The 14,327-nt window shown below is 35.4% G+C and overlaps 1 protein-coding gene across 1 annotated transcript in view; it reads left to right on the top strand.

Moving 5' to 3' along the window:
* Positions 1-14,327, top strand: part of LOC131858286 (uncharacterized) — a 90,614-nt gene that overhangs the window by 72,040 nt on the left and 4,247 nt on the right. The window contains exon 3 of the mRNA XM_059211480.1: positions 5,247-6,046. Within this exon, the coding sequence (XP_059067463.1) occupies positions 5,247-6,046 (800 nt within the window). The remainder of the gene's footprint in view (positions 1-5,246; positions 6,047-14,327) is intronic.

Genomic DNA, 14,327 nt, shown 5'->3' with positions numbered 1-14,327 from the left:
ATTCCAGATCATCATACAGATCATTCTAACAAATTTCAAGACAATTATAACTATTGAATGATCATAACACATCATCACACATTAATCTGATAAGCTATCAAACCCTTTAACACATTTTGCTAAGAACTTCATTGTTTCCCAAGAAATTGGCTCCTTGTACGTGCTTAAATACAATCTTATCATCACACACAATTTTTGACACGTCATCACTAAGTAATGAACATGATAAGATTTACTATCAAACCATAAAACATCCCTGGTTAAAGATCTTGTTACCGGTTCTCAAACCCTTCAAGGAATAAACAACAGTCAATTACAAACGTGACTTCTGGTTCTCCAAACTTGATATGGTACCTGTCATAGACTCATTATAATGTCATAAGCATACATTCCAAACCACAACACCTAACTCAACATCAATCTCTACCACAACCATCTCCTTCATCGTTCCTGCTTACTAGTTCATTGTCAACTTAGCAAACATTCCATTACCAGTTAGGCTTAGATAACTTAGATGATATACCAAACATAAACACACATAGTTTCCATCAATGACAACACAAATAACTGATCATAGAGCATCATATCACAATTATATCATCACCAACAGTTCATCAATATATCATATCATCCTTTACTAGTACATCATCATCTCCATTAGTTATGTCAATATGCCAACATTGTCCCACTTTGGCATTGATGACAACACTAAAATAACGCAACACCAAAACAATCAACTGATGACAAATACCAGGAACTCATCATGCCATGTTGTACTTATCTATGTGTTGGCATCATGGTGGGCATGATGAAGTTTGAGGTACTTAAGAAGTTGTCATTGATAGAAATATCAGTTCTAATATCAACATAAACAATAGGAAAAGGATTATAGTGGATTGGTAAGGAACATTGGACTAAAAGCTTCCACCGGTGAGCAGAGACTAGTTTATAGGAAGCAATCGGTAGTTGAGCTGAGCAAAGAAGGTTCACTAATATAAAGAAAACAACCTGTAGTAGATCACAATGGTGAAATGTAGATCTGACAAATTTAGAAAGTGTCAGTTGAAGTCGGAGTGCTTGATAGAGAACCAGCAAGATTTGTAACATGAGCAGTTAGTCCCACTGCTAGAATCGACGAGATTTGAGGAACGAACAAATTGGTGCATAGAATGATTTTTTTTGAGTTCGAGTTCTGGAGGGAAAGTTTGTTCCAAGATTGAAGACAAATAAATACATGTTTTCATCTTGAATTTGTTGTGTTGATGAAGTTGTAAGTGGCTTGAGGTTGAAAATTAGAGCAAAGGTGAGGAACAAGCGTAGTGCAGAAGGGTTCCTCATGAATCAATAAAGCCATCACCAAGGAGAGATTGAAGCAGATACAGAATGGATCTATATGACATAAAAGTGTCATAATCAGATCAATGACTTGTTTCTCTCTAATAATTGTAGCATAGTAAAATCCCTTAATGGGGTGGACTTTAACAAGTCCCTTTGTAAAATCCCTTAACTGGGTGACATCTTAAATGATGATCCTAAGTCCTTTAACAAGGATGCCTCTAAAGGGGTAAAGGTTCTAACACACCTTGAAGAAAATCCCTTAACCGGGTGTCACCTAGCGGTGTCTTTGTAATCTCCTAATAGGGATGGCTCCTCACCAAGCATACTCCAAAATAGTGCAGATTTTGTGAGTTTCTACTCACACCATAGTTTTCTCCCATTTAGGTTTCCACATGATAAATCTTGGTTGTCATGTGTGTTTGATTTTGTGTGTGCATGTTTCTTATTAATTCTCCTTATACTGATAAGTGTTAAGTTTGAATAGAAGTTTTGATTAAGGTTAAATCTGGTATAAACTAGTATAGTGTTGATTCACCCCCCCTCTCAGTCACCAATTAATATCAATAATTGGTATCAGAGCTTTGGTCCTCTGAACAAAAGTGTAACAGCTTGAGGAAAAGATGATGGAGGAATACCAATATCAGAAGCACCTTGATGAAGCTAATGAGATGATTTCTCAACTGAAGGAGAGACTGAAAAAGTCACTTGGTAAAAGGAATAAACTTGCTCTACAACTTAATGAGAGTCAGGATATCATAGAACAACTCTCTAATTAGAGTGGATGTGAAGAAGCCAAAGAGGCAGTCTCAGAACTGAAAGAAAAGAACAATAAGCTATTTGAAGAAATAACAAATCAAAAAAGAGAGCATGAAAGTCAGGCCCTGAGAATGACTAAAATACTAGAAGCCAACATGATAGTAGAAGAAAAAAAGAGAAATGAAGATGAAGCACTGTCAAAAGTTGAAAGATACAAAAGGCTTGTTGAAGAAGCCCTAAGAGAAAATTATGCAATCATCATTGAAAAGGATAAAGAAATTCAAATTCTTACTCAAGAGAATATAGTCATGTATGAGAATTTGCATGGAAAAACAAAGGAAAATGAGAAGATGATGAAGGAGATTGAACAAGTCAAAAATGAGTTGAAAGTTGCAGATGAAAAAATGAAAAGCTAAGAAAATTTAATGAAAGCACTGAGAAGATAGATGAACAATCAAAAGCTCAGAGAAGAACAAAGGAGACAACTGTTCTTGGTTACTCTGGTACAGGTCCAATAGAAATTGGAGAATCATCTAATCCCAAAAGGATGAAGGATGATAAAAGGAACAAATCAGGAATGGAAGGTATGAAGTTTTCTAAATCCTCTTGCAACTATTTTGGTAAATCGGGTCATAAGTATGATGGCTGTAGAAATCAACCGGTCAGTCACAAGAAGTCATTCACCTTTGATGCTTATTGCTATAACTGTCACAAGTATGGACACACTTCTTATGAGTGTAGACCTTGATCAAGCTGTATGTCTAATAGAACAAGCTTTAATGGATATTGGTTTACATGCAATAAATATGGACACAAAGCTGAAGAATATATGTTCAAGAAAAAAGCATCAAGATCTCCATCCAAACTAGTTAGCCCTAATAGAAAGAGTAATCAGCTCAATACCACCTATTCTACTTGTGGCAACTTTGGTCATGTTGAAGAGAATTGCAAGAGGAGAATGGGTCAAACAAAAAATGCAGGACCATGGAAGATAGCTGGTATGCCATGTTTCAACTACCATAAGATCATTCATTTGGTCAGAGAGTGTAGGAATGGATCCTACAACCAGTTTGAAGACAGGAACCAGTTTAGCAAGAAAAAAGGGCCAAATGATTTGAAAGGAAACATGATAGTTGAAGAGATGAAGAATGAAATGAAAAGGATGTGGACTAAGAAGGAAGAAATAAAAGAAGAAGAGAGGTAGTCTGAAACTAATTCATCATCCACCGATGATGACAGTTCTTATTCAAACTAAGAAAACCAATGCTCAAGGGGAGCACTTATTAAAAAATCATGGCTGATTCCCCATAGCCAAAGTGAGGTAATTCTTATTTGCATTACTGAGATGCAAAAAAGTTGACATATTATTTTTAACTCTTCATCGGTGAATTGTTAAGAGTATAGGTGTTAAAGGTTGTATTGTTACCAGTAGGGAAGTAACACCGATAAATTATAAAATGTTACCTTTTGAGGTCGTACAATTTAACCATTGTAAAAGTGCATTGAAAAAATTAACAAACAAATAAGGAAATGAAAGCTCATTTTGTTTACCTTGCTTTCATTTGTGTATTTGTGAGCTCCTAGTGCGATCAAAGACATTCTAAATCTATTAAGTGCATTACGTGCAAAGTTAGTTTGGAGATCAAGCGGTGAAGTTTTTGTGATCGAAAGCTCTAGAAGAAATGGTAGAAGAAGTCAATCTATGAATTCTATTCTAATTCATCATGGCATCTTCCGTGTTGACTCCCGTGTTGGTTGAGGTAGCTAAGGAACCACCACTTGAGTTCAAGCTACATCCTATGAATGCCAGAGAAATCATTATAACCGATACCCTATCATCTATATCCTATGATGTGTTACTGATTGAAGATGTTTATTCCTTCATCCACTGCAAGCTTGAAGATCTTGAAAAAAAAATCATTCAAGATGAATTCAAAGGGTTCTATGACAATGGTCTATTGAAGGAAGAACATATGCATCTGAAGACCAAGGGTTTGTCGCATGTTGTTGATATTCCAAACCAATTCCATGTCGATTGGATTAGGTATGTGCTAAGTAGAGTGCATGACTAGTTTCTATGGTTGGAAGATGAAGCTCCAATCAAAATCACAAAGGATGTGATCCAAAGAGTAATAGGGTTCAACAAAACAGGCAAAGTACTAACCCTAAGGACAATATCATCCAGTGAGGTCACTCAGTTGACTCAATCCCGATATCACAAGAGAGCAATGATAGTCACTCACATTGAGGATGCGAAAGTAAGGTTTGCATCTGCAGTGATGGCTTATAGAGTGTACCAATAAAGCCACATGAATAGTGTGTCGAGTGATGTTATCCATGCAACTTACTGGATCATCAAAGAGGATGCAACATACAACATTTTTGAGATGATAAGGAGTTAATTCCCAGCGAACATGGACTGAATTAAGAAGGACAAAAAGCAATCATTCAAGTATGGTTCAACACTGGTATGCTTTTTCTTGTATGTGCAAAATTTATTTCCCAGTAAGGGTAATGTAGTGTGTTCTACATATAAAACCTATCACAGTTCAGATAGGTGAAATTACTAGAGACATAGGTGATAAGTTTGGAGAGACAATGTGGGGTTATTTTAAAAAATTCCAAACTAGAATGCATCAAAGAGAAAGAATCCTGATCGATATAGTTCAAAAGTACAAGGACACTATTTGCTTTCTTGTTGAAACTAATTGTTTCATCATTCAAGCGGTTGAACCTAGACATTTCTGGGTACCTGCTATTGGTTATGAGATCAGGGCAGACATTGCCAAAATATATGCAAACATGTTACTATCTAAATCGGTAGACAGAAAATCTAAGAGATTTGGAACTTATGAGGAGGCAAGCTCCAAAATTAAGAAGGAAATAAAAGAGCCTATCATTCAAAAGAAATTTAGGAAAATGATTGACACCTTAGACAAGAAATATGGAGGTGAAGCATCCAGTGCCACTTCTTGCACTGGTACAAGTGAGAAAATAGGGGCAAAATCAAGCAAAAATGAAGAGAAAATAGATGAAAAGAAGAAAATGTCCAAGACAAGATCCAAGGGTGTTGCATCCAGCAAACTAGAAACATATATGAAAGAAAAGGACTCAGATACTTCTACATCTTCCCAAGGTGGGTGGATGAGTAGGAGTCACATATGAAAGAAAGAAAAAGAATGAAAGGTCAATTGACACAAAGGCTAAGAAGAAGCCCAATAAAGATGAAAAGGAGGAGGATAACTCTGACACCCAATCTAATGTGGTAATTAAAGAAGTCAAAAGAAGTGGTAGGAATGTAGCTCCAATTTTTGATGAATTGGTCCATGGGATCAAAGAGTATGGAGGTTTAGTTGGTGTTGGGAGAAAGTATCCCCTCTGCAACGAGGAAGACAAGAGAAAAATTGAAGATGCACTCATCTGGAACTTACATAATTTATGTAGAACTCCCTATGAATTGCATGAAGTAATTCCATCAGATTTACAAAATCTCATTGAAGGGAGATGGAAAATTGCCTTAGCAATTGAGAAGGAACATAGAATAAAGGCACTCATGGAAGTGCAAAATGAATTGGATTATAATCAAGCAAATTTAGTGGCCGAAGCATGTGTACAACATTTCAAAATAAGGAACAGAATAGGGAGAGTGTCCATCAAAGACATTCAAGGCATGCATGATGAGGGTGTTGACATGTGGAAAATGATTTTGAGCCAACAAAAGGAAGATGATGAGGAAATAGAAAAAGAAGTGAAACAAGGACAAGATATAGCTACTCAAGAAAAGAGAAAAGGAAAAGACAAGGACACCACTGATGGGTTTGATGAATTTTCTGTTGAAGATATCATAGGTTATGTTGTGTCAGATATTCCTAATCTAACAAAGGATGCAGAGCCATCAGTTGACCAAAAATCAACTGTTGAAACTATTGATATTGATGATACACTGGCAAAGGTAATCGATCAAACTAAGCATCCCGGAGATGATCAAGTTACAATTGAGGACATCCCTTATGAGGAAAAACCTCAAAGGCATCCAATTATAATAAATATTCCCACAACACACCCTACTAGCAATGAACCTCATTTTCTAGAAAAAGGTGTAGAGGGAGAAAACCCCAAGATGATAGATTCATCAATACCATCTGTTGATCAAACGAAGGAGAAGGAACAAGAAAAGAAGGAAGCAAAAAAGAAGAATGAAGAGTTGAAGGAAACATGAGCAACTGATATTGGTCTAGGGGAGACCAAGGAACCTGACCAAGAGAAGAAGATAGAAGATTCTTCATTCGGTCAACCTAAAGGTGGTCAGAAAACAATGGTGGATACTCCTCCAGTAAAGAGGAAGTTAGTTTTAGAAAAGGAAACTTAGAAAGAGAAAGCTAAACTCCCCATCTCAGCCAACTCTGAGGTAGAAGCTGAAAAAGAAGAAGAAGAAGAAATAGAATTGGAAGAAGGGGAAGACTTAATAATTGATATCAAGAAGATGACCCCCAAAAAATTAATAAAAGTTTTAGAAAAATTGAGAATTCAAGCTGAAAAGGCCAAACTTAAAGAAAAGAAAAAGAAGGCAAGAATTCTTAATACCACAAAGACAATCTTATCTAATCTCATTCCTGATATTGTTGTTGATGAGAATGCACCTATCATTGATCAATTGGGCACTCTTATCAAAGCAATCATCTCTGAGGAAACCGATATGGAGAAGGTTGCAGCAAGGCAATATGAAACTAGAAGAGGTGAGCAATTAATGGAAAAAATATTAGTTGAAAAAGTTTCTCTCTCTACCAACACTGAAGAGGTGAAATCAATCTTAAAGGAAGTTGGCCAATTATTGGTCAGATTCTCAAACTTCCCTGATTTCATCAAAGATTTGCTAGGTTCCTTTGATCCTCTTACAAGCTCAGTAGCAAATTTCAGTGGAAAAGTCAAATAGTTGACTCATGAAATCAACAAGCTGAAAGAGGAACAAGACAAATGAGCTCTAAACCTACTAGAGATATAGTTCTATCATGCCCATTTCATTGATTTATTGCAAGGCAATGTGAAACAAGCTGAAGGCCTTATCAGTAACCTGACTGCAAGATAGTAGATGACATGGAGGATTTTTTCACACACCTGCATGGAAAAATTATCTCTGTGAATAAAGTGAAGCCTACATGGGAATCTTCTTTAGAGGCTGCTATGGTCAATTTCAAAGAAATATTTGACTTACTCTCATAAATTATTTTGTATACTTTGATTCCTTTATTCTTTGTCATTGTTGCAAAAAGGGGGAGAATGAATGTGTAGTGGATTGGACATATGAGGAGGAATGACTATAGAGACAATGTATATTAGCAGAGTAGTACTAGTAGAGAGGCAAAGTAGTACCGGTAGAATGGCAGAGCAGTATTGGTAGAAAAGGCAGTACTGACAGAGAGGCAGAGTAGTAGCAGAGTAGTACCAGTAGAGAGACAGAGTTGTACCAATAGAGTGGCAAAGGAGTACTGGCAAAAAATACAGTACCGATAGAGAAGGTTGAGAACATGGGGATAATTAGCAAGAATTTAAGATATTAGAACATGGGGAGATCGAGTTCAATCCAGCTAGATGTTTTGCCACCAATGCCAAAGGGAGAGATTGTTGGCATCATGGTGGGAAAGATGAAGTTTAAGATACTTAAGATGTTGTTATTGATGGAAATACTAGTTCTAATATCATCATAACCAATTAGAAAAGGATTGTAGTGGATTGGTAAGGAACAGGGGACTAAAAGCTTCCACCAGTGAGCAGAGACTGGTTTACAAGAAGCGATCGGTAGTTGAGCTGAGTAAAGCAGGTTCACCGATATAAAGAAAACAACCGGTAGTAGATCACAATGGTGAAATGTAGATCTGATCAATTTAGAAAAGTGCCAGTTGAAGTCAAAGTACTTGATAGAGAACTAGTGAGATTTGTGGCATGAATGGCTAGTCCCACCAGTATAATAAATGTGATTTGAGGAATGAACAGATTGGCACATAGAATGATTTTTTTTGAGGTTGAGTTTTGGAGGGAAAGTTTGATCCAGGATTGAAGATAGCTAAATACATTTTTTTCATCTTGAATTTGATGTGTTGGTAAAGTTGTAAGTGGCTTGAGGTTGAAAATTAGAGAAATGGTGAAGAACAAGCATACTGCAGAAGGGTTCCTCATGAATCGGTGAATCCATCACCAAGGAGAGATTGAAGCAGATACAGAACAAATCTATATGATAGAAAAGTGTCATAATCAAATCAATGACTTGTTTCTCTCTAATAATTGCAGCACAAGTAAAATCCCTTAACTGAGTGTACTTTAACAAGTCCCTTTGTAAAATCCCTTAATCGGGTGACATCTTAAATGATGATGCTAAGTCCTTTAACAAGGCTACCTCTAATAGGGTAAAGGTTCTAATAGGCCTTGAAGAAAATACCTTAACTCGGTGGCACCTAATAGTGTCTTTGTAATCTCCTAATAGGGATGGCTCCTCACTGGGCATACTCCAGAATAGTGTAGACTTTGTGAGTTTCTACTCACACCGTGGTTTTCTCCGATTTGGGTTTCCACGTGATAAATCTTGGTTGTCATGTGTGTTTGATTTTATGTTTTCATGTTTCTTATTAATTTTGCTTATACTGATAAGTGTTAAGTTTGAATAGAAGTTTTGATTAAGGTTAAATCTGGTATAAACCAGTATAGGGCTGATTCACCCCCCCCCTCTTAGTCACTAGATAATATCAACATTGTGCTTCACTTGATCTTCTCCTCCTTTTCATTACTTCTCCCTATCATTGTTCTTCTCCCTGTCATTTTTCTTCTTCCCCTTTGACAACGATGCCAAAGGTGCAAAGGCATCTTCTGTCTTCATTTCTTCACTTCAGCTCTACTGCTCCCCCTGAGGAGTAGCCCTCTTCTCATTAATCCATGGTGAAATATATTCAATGAGTCCACTGGATTGATTCTTCCACATCTTCTTAGTTGACCTTGGGTAGGGGTATAACCCCTAACTTACCTTTGAGATATTCAAAGGTAGCCTTAGGTAATGGCTTAGTGAATATATCTACCAACTGCTCCTTACTTGACGCATGCTCTACTCTCACTTTCTTTTCTTGAACTCTTTCTCTCAAAAAGTGATACTTCAATTCAATATGTTTAGGCCTAGCATGCAATATCGGGTTCTTTGAAATGTTTATAGCACTAGTGTTATCACAATATATGATCACTAGTTTTGTCATATCCTTCTTGAATCCTTCCAAGACATGTCTCATTTGTATAGCTTGTGTACAATTCATGGATGTAGCTGCATACTCTACTTTTATTGTAGACTGAGAAATACAAGTCTATTTCTCATTGGTCCAAGATACTAGTCTTCCTCTTAGAAATAATGCACCACCAGTTGTGCTCCTCTGGTCATCTACATTTCCTGCCCAATCTGCATCAGTGAATACCAACAAAGAAACAATTCCTCTATATAGATATTGTTAATCTTAGAGGATCCAGTTAATACTAAGAGGGGGGGTGAATTAGTATTAACAATAATTTGAAATCAGAAACTTAGACTCATAAAAATTTCACCAAATCAAATATAGATCAACACTAGAGTCATTTACCAGTACAAGTATCTACTAATAAACATTTGCTAAACTGATATATTAATGTTACACAATAAGTGCTCATTAACCATGCATAAACTGAAAGTAAACCAGATCATCACATCAAAAAAATTCACCATATGATCACCATGATTTTCATGTGGAAACCCAAATAGGGAAAAACCATGGTGGTAATTAGTACCCACAAATATTTTTCACTTTCGGAATGCGCCCTATTAGGAGCCAAGCCCGATTAGAAGCTTACAAGGATGCCCTGTTAGGAGAAGACACTGTTAGGAGTCACCCGGGTAAGGGATTTACCTTAGGCCTATTAGGGGCTTTGATCTATTAGGATCGACCTTGCAAGAGGATTTAGATCTCAGATATTGAGTCACCTTGTTAGGAGATTTTACAATGTGAGGCCTATTAGGACCTACCCGGTTAAGAAATTTTAGTTGCCGTAATTGTTAGAGAACAACAATGAATGATCTTTGTATAGCACTCAACTACTTTCTTGATCAGATCCAATTATGTTCTAAGTCTACATCACTTTGGAAAATCTTCTCACACACCCTAGTTTGGCTTCACACACTTGTCAAAATCACGGACACTTCAAAAAATCAACCTTACCGATATAAATAACCTTTACAACTAGGTCCGCATCAAAACCCTAAGACTTACTACATAGATCATCACAAATATTTACAACTCATTATAAATTATCATATGGATCATTACAATCAATTACAAATCATATCAGTCATTGAATGATCATAAATCATCACAAGTTGATCTGGTACAAAGTCAAACCCTCAGCTCATTCTGCTAAGCAATTTGCACATTCCCAATAAATTCACTCTCCAAATGCACCAAAACATATTTCAAACACATCACGTAGTTTGTGCCACATTATCATCAACATGTGAACTTGGTGTAGATCATTGCCAAACCAAAAATCATTACCGGTCAAGAGAATTCTTTATCGGTCCTTTAACCCTTCTTAAACCCTGGCAAAAAATCAACATAAATTATAAACATAACTTCTGATTCTCACAACATGATGTGGTTTCGGTCAGATACATATTACAATGATAGAAACTTACATTCAAAACCACAAAGCCTCAATCTTCACCAATCACCAGATATAATCAGAATATTTCCTCGTTTACTAGTTAAGGTCCTAATTCTTAGTTTCCTGATTCTTTATCGATAAGCCCTCTCTGGTAGACCAAAATATTTAGATGACACAATAGAACATAAGTAAACATAAGTATACATGAATAAACATTAGTTTCCATCAATGATAATATAAATAACTGATCAAAGTCATCCATCATGCAATCTCAATATCTTCATCACAATGTCATCTCGAATAGTCTTGTATCGGTTCAGTCATCATTCACCATCTATATCAGTTATGCAAAACATGCCAACAATCTCCCCCTTTGGCATTGATGGAAACACTAAACATCAATATACTCAACTCATACTGTTCCACCTTGTTGTAGACCTTCTCTGGAACTCTTCTCTTCTCTATTGCACCTCATCTGTCAGTTACACTTTATCTTCAATTACACATCTTCTCCTCTTGATCATATGTCTTCTCTTATGACTAATCATATTTCTTCTCCCCCTTTGACAACAATTCCGAAGGTGTATAAGAATCACAAATCATCAAATCTATTGTTGTTGTCTTCAACGCATCTAAAAACTCATCTAAGCAGCCCCCCCTGTGGAGTAGCCCCCATCTCATCAATCCAAAGTGAAAAATAGTCATGAAGCCCATTGGATTGATGCATCTTGCATTCTAGTTCTTTTTCAGTAGTCGTTTGACCCCTAATTTACCTTTGAGATACTCAAAGGTTGTCTTCAGTAATGGTTTTGTGAAAATGTTTGCTAGTTGCTCTTTTCTTGTCACATACTCCATTCTAACTTGTTTTTCTTGTACTCTTTCCCTTAGAAAATGATATTTCAATTTTATGTACTTTGTTCTTGCATTTAACATGGGATTTTTTGAAATATTAATTGCACTAATATTATCATAGTAAATAGATAATAGTTCAAACATATCAAATCTGAATCTTTCAAGCATATGTCTCATCCAGATTGCCTACGTGAAATTAATTGATGTTGAAACATACTCTACCTCTATTGTTGACTGAGAAACACATGTTTTCTTCTTACTTGTCCAAGCAACCAATCTGCCTCTAAGAAGAAAAGCTCCACCAGTAGTTCTTTTTTGGTCATAAATATTGCCTACCCAATCTGCATCAATAAACACATTTAAAGAAAAATTTCCTTTATAAGGATACCATAAACCATAATCTACTATGCCTTTCAAGAACCAGAATATCCTTTTCATCACTACCAAGTGAGTCTCCTTGGGATCCTTTTGAAATCTAGCAACCAATCCAACATCATGTGCAATATCCAGTCTGCTATGAATGACATAATGTAATTTACCAATCATAGACCTATATTATTTCTCATCAATAGATGGTGAATCATCTTGTTTAGACAACTTGCAGCCTCTCACCATTGGAGTACCAACCAGTTTACAATCCTCCATGCCAGATTTTTTCAACACCTCTTTGACATACTTACTCTAATAGATAAAAATTCCACCATCTAGTTGTTGGACCTGCAACCCAATGAAAAATTTAATTTCACTAATAAGAGACATCTTAAATTCCTTTTTCATCTCCTCACCAAAATCCATGCATAAGTCATCATTACCACAAAAAATGATGTCATCCACAAATACTTCAGTTATTAATACTTTCTCTCCACCAATATTTAGATATATGTTACTGTGTGTGTGAAAAGTGGACCTGTATCTGTATCTGGAATACACAACACTTCAATTAAGTCATTACATGTATGGTTAGACAGATATAAGTATGAATATGAAAACCATAACAAATCGACCCATTGCCTTCTAAAAGATGCGAGTATAAGATTGTTCTCAGATTTGTATAAGCAATCCAGTGGCTAGACAACACCAAGACGAAGGATTTAATCTATATGAGCATGATATTAAGCTAGATGGATGCAAGATTAATCTAACAAGATTTAAGCAATAACTGAGATAAATGATCTAAATATGTATGCAATGAATCTAGAGCAAAAACAACATAATAACAATATATTCTCCAGGATATTTGAATGAGAGATGAGAGCCTGAATTTATAGAAAATTCAGAAAGAAACTAAAGGTTGAGATCAAATGATGATGAATGGTCAAGATTTTCCAAGAGGAAGCACAATCCAGGTGAATTGATGTGATTGGATGCTTTTCTTAGTTTTAAAGGAAATTGAACTAAAATTAAGATAAAATCAGAAAAAACTGATTTATTCTCTATTTCATTCAATTTTAATATTTAATTATTTTCTTTGAGATTATTTATCAATTTTTAATTTGTTTTTCAAGATTATCTCCAATTGATTTCTTTTACTCAATTTTTATTTCTTTCTTGGTCAATTAATTCCTTTTTTTGATTTATTTCCTTTTTTGAAGATTTGGGCTCATAATTTCCAATCCCTCTTTCTTGATTTGTTTCCTTTTTTGAAGATTTATGGCAAATTGATTTATTTAATTAAATATGCTAGGATATTTAATAAAATAAATAAGATAATTGTTTAAAATGATTTACTTGGAATGATCAATTATTTAAATAAATATTTAATTAATATTGGGTGATTCATTTTGCCATGTGACATTTGATGATTTTAGAATTAATTATGTGCTCAAGATTTATTTAATTGCCTTTGGTTAGGAGCTTGGTGATATTGTTGAGATTAGGGGCTCATGGTCTAGATGACCATTTTTAGGGTATTACATTTTCCCCTATTTGAATTAATGTCCAAGCAACGCGTTGGTTCAAAGAAAATTTGATGTCTAGGAGATATCGATTCTGAACTTGATTGATCGCGAACTAGATGAAAGTGAGGTGTTTAACTCGTTTTGAAGTGACGAAGCTGAATAAAGTCTAAATAAAGTGATATCGTTCCTAAACTTGATTGAACTTAGGAACAATAGAAAACAAAAGATACCGAACTTGAACTTGATTGATCAAGAAGCGGATCTTACTGATCTAGAACTTGATTTATCTAGACATAGTGAGTGATGATACAAATTGATCTTGAACTTGATCGATCAAGACACGATGAGTGAAGATAAACTATCCTGCTTGATACAAAGCGATGAATACTAAACACCTACTTAGATTGAGTGTGATCAAAGAAACTCTTTAAACTCTTGATTGAGTTTAAATGAATAATAAGCTTGATGAAAAGCGATGAAATTGATTAACGTTAAGAGATTGATTCAGACGAAGATAAATATCAGCTTGATATGAAGCGATGAAACTAATGTGCCCCTAGAGATTGAGGTCTTATTTGATTTTATTTAGTTGAAAAGGATTTTTGCTCGACTTTTGATGAAGATTTGAAAATTTTCTCGAGATTGAAGAATGTGAGGTCATAAGGTCACAAGTATGCCCCCTCAGGAGCGAAATCGAAAGATAGTGAGGGTACATGATTATATGCAATTTTGAGCGATGATAGGTTTTTTTGAGCACAAATTGATTTAGAGGAATTTTGAAAATTTTGCATTGATTGATAAGAAATTGAGCACAAAGTT

This window comes from Cryptomeria japonica, chromosome 9 (assembly GCF_030272615.1).
Source record: "Cryptomeria japonica chromosome 9, Sugi_1.0, whole genome shotgun sequence".
Lineage (NCBI taxonomy): Eukaryota > Viridiplantae > Streptophyta > Pinopsida > Cupressales > Cupressaceae > Cryptomeria > Cryptomeria japonica.
The sequence above is the reverse complement of the archived record's forward strand: the minus strand, read 5'-3'. Positions and strand labels throughout refer to the sequence as shown.